The 7,416-nt window shown below is 28.5% G+C and overlaps 1 protein-coding gene across 1 annotated transcript; it reads left to right on the plus strand.

Annotated features, from left to right (window-relative positions):
- LOC131173283 (L-type lectin-domain containing receptor kinase IX.1-like) lies at positions 1 to 1,244 on the plus strand. The gene has a single exon (XM_058135365.1). It carries the CDS (start codon positions 276 to 278, stop codon positions 1,242 to 1,244), a length of 969 nt encoding a protein of 322 aa, XP_057991348.1. The 5' UTR covers positions 1 to 275.
- Positions 1,245 to 7,416: the final 6,172 nt, after the last annotated feature.

Here is a 7,416-nt window from a genome sequence, read left to right on the forward strand (position 1 = left end):
ATAATAAGTTTGAAAAATAGAAAAGTTAGGTGTTACATAACATTCTTTCATGGGAGTTAAATTCAACTTAAATTTCATCCAAGCCAGACAACACAACTGAAATTTCATCCAAGCCAGACGAAGTTGGCAGAGGAGGAGGTGGGAAAAGCATAGGTATAATAGTTGGCAGTGCAATTGGTGGACTTGCTGCTATTGGTGGGTTGATCTCAATATTAATATTTTCTTGGAGGAGAAACAAGAGGAATAAAGAAGAAGATGTTGAATCAGATGATTCCATGGATCATGAATTTGAGCAAGGAATAGGGCCCAAGAGGTTCTCTTATCAACAATTGGTTCAAGCTACAAATAACTTTGCGGAAGAAGGGAAACTTGGGCAAGGAGGATTTGGAGGAGTTTACAGAGGATACTTGTCTAATTTAAGTGTCGCAGTGAAAAGGGTCTCTAAAGGGTCTAAACAAGGAAGAAAGGAGTACATGTCAGAAGTGAAGATCATTAGCAAATTGAGGCACAAAAATCTTGTACAACTTGTGGGTTGGTGCCATGAAAAGGGTGAGTTTCTTCTTATCTATGAGTTCATGCCTAATGGAAGTCTTGATTCTCATCTCTTTAAAAGTGAAAATATGCTATCTTGGACAGTAAGGTATAAGATAGCAATTGGTTTAGCCTCAGCTCTGCTATATCTCCATGAAGAATGGGAACAATGTGTAGTGCATAGAGACATTAAATCAAGCAATGTGACGTTGGATTCAAATTTCAACACCAAGCTTGGAGATTTTGGTCTGGCAAGGCTCATGGATAATGAGCTATGCCTCAATACCACAGGGTTAGCCGGAACGATTGGTTACATGGCACCTGAATACATTAGCTCAGGAAAGGCTAGTAAAGGATCAGATGTATTCAGTTTTGGTGTGGTGGCCCTGGAAATTGCGTGTGGGAGGAGATCACAGATTTCATTGGTGGGTTGGGCTAGGGAAGCATATGGAAATGGAAGGGTTCTTGATGTTGCTGATGGGAGATTGGGTATGGATTTCAATGTAGAACAGATGGAATGCTTGTTAACTGTTGGGCTGTGGTGTGCTCACCCAGATTTCAATCTTAGGCCATCGATAAGGCAAGCATTACAGGTTCTTAATTTTGAAGCAGCATTGCCAAATCTTCCTGCAAGGATGCCTGTTCCAATGTATGACGTGCCTGCCTCTTCAACAGAACCTTTACTCTCTACATCTCTTCTCACGGGTCGGTGAACTAACTCCTAGTTTCTTACTTTTAATTTGTAATTTTTTTTATTAATTTATATATCATTTGAAGAAGAGAAAACTAATATTCTTAATTATTTTGTCAATTCTCATTCATCAGAAAAATTAACATTTTAATTGAAAATGATAATTGACTCAAAATTTTTATGTATAACTAACTTCAATTAATTTATAATTCAAAATGATTAATGCCAAACTAGTCTAAAAACAAAAAATTTGAAATAAGTTAGACTTTGTTTATTTCATAAAAAATAACTTATATATAAAAAATATTTTTTATGAAAAATATTTTAAAAAAAATTCTATAAAATATTTTTTTATTATTTAGTTGTAACGTTAAATTAATGGCATGCATTTATTTTTATCTATAATAAGTCTTATTACATTTTAATAAAATTATTAAAATTTAAAAAATAAAAAATAATTTTCTCTTTTAAAAAGTGAAAGTCATTTTCTTTCAAAATGATTTAATTTTTTTTTGTTAAAAAAAAATTTCATTGATATTTTTTGAGTGTTTAAATACTAAAATGTAAAAAATATATTTTTTCGTTACACAAATAGAGTCTTGAATAAAATTTGATTTGATCTGACTTGTTTTTCCATCTGTATTCGTTTCACTTGAATGATAATATTATTGATCCTATAAAATGTTGAATAAAGTTTACATTATATATGCTTCAAAAAAGTGGATATAAAATTCATTTCATTGATAAATGAATATTATTTTATGTATTAAATGTGAAACCCATTGGTGAATTTTATCAACGTAATCAACTTAAATTTGTAACTTTGCTGATTCAATTTTTATTAACAAATCTACTAGTTTGATTTAAAAATAACTAATTCCATATAAGAGACATTATCATAATTTTTTTTTTTTATATTTATAGAAACCAAACAGGTCCTGTGTAATGGTTCCAATAGAAGAACAATATGAAATAATAACTTATAGTGAATAATGCCTTTCATGCATTATATTGTTTACCAAAATACTAATAAAATTGTATTTATAGTGACAGTGGCATATATTTGTCGCTAATAGCATAAATTAGTGACGAAAATCATCACTAATCACTTTTAGCGACATTTAGTGATGATGCTCTATCTCTAATACTTTTAGCAGTGAGAAACTATTTTATATAAATTCATTACTAATAATTTTTATCGATGATTTTTCTGTCATTAATATTTTCAACAACAAGAAGCTATTATACACAAATTTGTTGTTAATAATTTTTTGCGACACATTATCCATTACTAATATATTCAATAATGAGAAGCTATTCAATAAAATTCATTACTATTAATTTTTAGCAACGATTTATTCATCACTAAATCTATAAAATGATTTTAGTTAGCAATATTACTGTAATTAATATAAATTAAAATTTTAATATTATTTTAATAATAATTATATTTATATTAAAAATCTTATTATAATTTTATATTCTTAATTCTATCTGTATCGATAATTAATTCTCAAAAAATTATTTAGTTTAAATATTAAACAACGAATCTCACTTATACTAATTTTTTTAATTATTCTAAATATTTACAAATTTATAATATTAAATTATTAAATTACCATTTAAAAAAACCATTTAATTAATATTAAATTATAAAATTACCATTGAAAAAAACCATTTAATTAACATAGTTATAAAATTAATTAACATATTTATAAAATTATCTTTAAAAATTAACTACTTAATCAAATAAAAAAAATCTAATCCTATTTAATGGCAAATATTTTATTTATTATAGATTTGTAACTAATTTTTTTAAATATTAGTAATGTATAACTTTTACATTTGCACATTCTATTTTTATGTAATAATACTCATGTTTAATTAACCTTGACTTATAATATAATTTTTTTTCTTCATTATATTTTTGTATGTCTTTTTTTTTAATGGGAAAAATCTACTAATAATTCTGTAAATTTTTTGAGTTTTTGTATATCATAAGTATCATTTTTATAAGAATAGTTACATGTGAATATGATAACTAGGATTTTGTTATCATTACCAATATTGAATGAAATCGATGTCCTTACAAGTGCAATGATATTTATATAGGTTAAGATAAAGTGATTTTTCCATAATATTTAAATTATGATTAATATCATTTTTTATATAAAAAAGTTTATTTTACACGTGATTATATGAGATTTTAATTTTTTTTGAACTCTATTTATTGCACATATAGATTAATTATAATTTGTTAATGTCCTTATGTGTGCATAAACATATTTTTTATTTTTAATTTATTAGTCAATCTTAATTAGATTATTGCTAAAATTATCATTAAAAATTAACTATTTAATCAAATAAAAAAAATCTATTCCTATTCAATGACAAATATTTTATTTATTATAGATTTGTAACTAATTTTTTTAAATATTAGTAATGATTTGCACATTCTATTTTTATGTAATAGTACTTATGTTTAATTATATGAAGTTGGATCATATATACATGGAAATCCATTTGCCTTCCTATGTGTGATTTTCATCTTTTTCTTGTTTGACTTCCTTTTCGGAGTCCAATATTATGATCTTCCAGAGAATCTCTAGTGATTTGGAGAACTGAAGTTTAGAAATGTAGAACAAAATGTAAAGTCAATAATTAATAATACACTCACCGTTGATGTTAAAAAGGCTTGTTAAAAAAAAATTAATTTTTTTTCAACTTATTTTTATTTTTAATAATTTTGTAATGGCCCGGCCCACTAGTGATATTGTTCGCTCTGGGCCGAAGCCCTCACGGTTTTAAAACGCGTCAATAGGGGTTAAGAACCATCAACTTATAAATCCAGCATCTCTCCCGTGTTTTGTCGATGTGGGATTTGCTGAGGTGTGCCCCACCATCGTTCAAGGTTGCATGCGCCTGATACCACAAATGTAACGGCCCGGCCCACTAGTGATATTGTCCGCTTTGGGCCGAAGCCCTCACGGTTTTAAAACGCGTCAATAGGGGTTAAGAACCATCAACTTATAAACCCAGCATCTCTCCCGTGTTTTGTCGATGTGGGATTTGCCTAGGGTGTTACAATTTTAGTCTAATTTTAAAATTATTTTTTTAGCCCAATATTAATTGGTTTTAAATCAGTTTAACTGGTGCAATTTTAATCACTTTGCTTAACTCGATCAAAATAAATTCAAGTAGATTTATTTGTAAAATAATTAACACATAAGCAGATTAATATGAAAAAATTTAATTTATGATCACAGTAATTTTTATGAAATCAATTTAAAATTTAGTAGATTTCATAAAAAAATTTAAAATTTAATAATTTTTGTAAAAGTACTTATAAAATTAATTAACTACGTGTGATATTTACCCATAAGCATAAGATGAAATGTTTTATGTTTAGGGGTAAATAGTAAATCATAGGTATGCATTTTGACATGCTTCGGGGATAAAATAAGAAATGTATATTTAATATTCTCTCTCATGAAATTATGAAATTTTTTTATTATGTGATGATAAATTCACATAATTGTGAGACAAGAAACCGAGCATAATTTTTTCTAATTTAAAATAATTTAATTTTTAAAATTTTATTTTATGAACAAAATAATATTATATATATATATATATATATATATATATATATATATAATATGAAAACTGATGGTTGATTCCGCAAGTATACAGGTCGTATCAAGTAATAGAGTGATAAGTAAAGTATAGTTCCTACGAGGATTTACTGTTTGAGTATCAAATTATGAATGAAGCGATTATTTGGGCTAATGATTGATGAATAAATGGTAAATGTAAATGAGCAAAGTAAATTGATGAATCTAATTGGAATGGGTAAACAGCAAGCAAATAAATTCTAAATCTAGATGCAATTAAACTAAATTAATATCAGGTAATTTAAATCAAAGTCTAATTATAATAAAAATAATTCCAGAGTTGGGGGTTTATGCATAAATTAATTGAGATTTGTCTTGGGTATTTCAATTTTAAGGAAAAATAGAGTTTGAAAGTGATTGATTCTAAATTCCTTTAATAAGTCAAAAGATTAGGGGAGAAAAATGATCGATTATAGGAGAGGCCTCTCGTTGTGGCAGTGACTTTGGTTCCAACAAGTTAACTGGAGATCTACCAAAAAGTTATATGCCAAGTCTACACATTTGATACTCTTGATATATACAACATTTAGATTTAGAGAAATGATGATAAATATAAAATTTCTTGTATTTAAATTTAAAAGACTAGTTATTGATGTAACATTTCTATCTATAATATAATTACTATGCATGATTAAAGGGCAAATTTGTGAACTGATAAAAATATTACTGTACATTTAATATAATTACTATTGTAATACCCTAGGCAAATCCCACATCGGCAAAACACGGAAGAGATACTGGGTTTATAAGTTGGTGGTTCGTAACCCCTAGTGACGCATTTTAAAACCGTGAGGGCTTCGGCCCAGAGCGAACAATATCACTAGTGGGTCAGGCCATTACATTTGTGGTATCAGAGCCACTCCACGTGCAACCTTGAACGATGGTGGGGCAAACCTCAGCGTCGCAAACCTCAGCGAGGACGCTGAGTCCCATAAGGGGGGTGGATTGTAACACCCTAGGCAAATCCCACGGCAAAACACGGGAGAGATGCTAGGTTTATAAGTTGGTGGTTCGTAACCCCAAGTGACGCATTTTAAAACCGTGAGGGCTTCGTGTCACGACCCAGGGATGGGGTTGGGACGTGCTTGTTCAACCAGCTACGCACTGGGGTGGAAACTTCGTGTCCCACATCATAAACGGGAAGAAAAGATTTAGGCCATATATGTGGGAGCCTTCCTCACCTGGTTAGCGCGCTTTTGGGAATGAAACCTCCCAAGGGACAAATCCGTGAGGCCCATGGGCCAAAGCGGACAATACTAACTGGAGAAGGATCGGGCTGTTACAATTTGGTATCAGAGCCTGGTTCCCTCTAGTATGGTGTGTGATGCGAGGACGCACCAGGCGGAAGCTGGTGGGCTTGTCACGACCCAGGGATGGGGTTGGGACGTGCTTGTTCAACCAGCTACGCACTGGGGTGGAAACTTCGTGTCCCACATCATAAACGGGAAGAAAAGATTTAGGCCATATATGTAGGAGCCTTCCTCACCTGGTTAGCGCGCTTTTGGGAATGAAACCTCCCAAGGGATAAATCCGTGAGGCCCATGGGCCAAAGCGGACAATACTAACTGGAGAAGGATCGGGCTGTTACACTTCGGCCCAGAGCGGACAATATCACTAGTGGGTCAGGCCATTACATTTGTTACAACTCCTATTTAATAATAATAATAATAATTCCTATCCCAAAACTTTATAAAACTCTATCCGCATAATTGAATAAAATAAAAAAATAACCAAAACCTAAAACTTAATCTTTTAATTTTAAAAATATTGTATAACGGTTATTTATAACAAGTGCCACTTTTCAACTCCCCATATTCATGATGTTTTTATCATATATATTAATCCAAAAATACATTTTAAAATTATTATTTTTATTTATTATTAGAGTTTTAAATTTTATAGAACTTAAATTCAAATAATATTTAAATTAATATATAATTAAAATAATCAAATAAAAAGTATTAAAAATCAAACGCTACAATTTTGAAAATGCATACTCATTCACTAAAATTTCATAATCAAACTTTAATTTTTTTTATCAAAGAATAAAAAAATACTTATAAAAGTCAAAATTTCAATAGTGAAATTTTATTAATCATTAATTAAAAAAACTATAACAACTTAAATTATAAGATAATTATATTATTAACTTTTCTCACTCATTTATTAACAACAACATTGAATTTTTTATATTATTTATTTAGTTTTTTAATCTTGTCTTTCTATACTTAATGAATATTATTATATCAAAAAATAATATTTTTATATATTTATTAGATTAATTAATAATTATTAGGGAGTTGAATTTTTTTTTTGTGTGTATTTTTTATTTGAGTTAATACACTGTGTGATTATCAATGTTAATAACAAATTGAAGATCAAATAAAAATATTAAATGATATTATCACCAAAATGAAAATATCACAAATTATATATATCTATATATATTCTTTATAATATAGTTATTGTCATAGTTATTCAAACTCATACTATAATAATGATAATTTTTTAATTTTTTTT

Source organism: Hevea brasiliensis, chromosome 14 (genome assembly GCF_030052815.1).
Source record: "Hevea brasiliensis isolate MT/VB/25A 57/8 chromosome 14, ASM3005281v1, whole genome shotgun sequence".
NCBI classification, from domain to species: domain Eukaryota; kingdom Viridiplantae; phylum Streptophyta; class Magnoliopsida; order Malpighiales; family Euphorbiaceae; genus Hevea; species Hevea brasiliensis.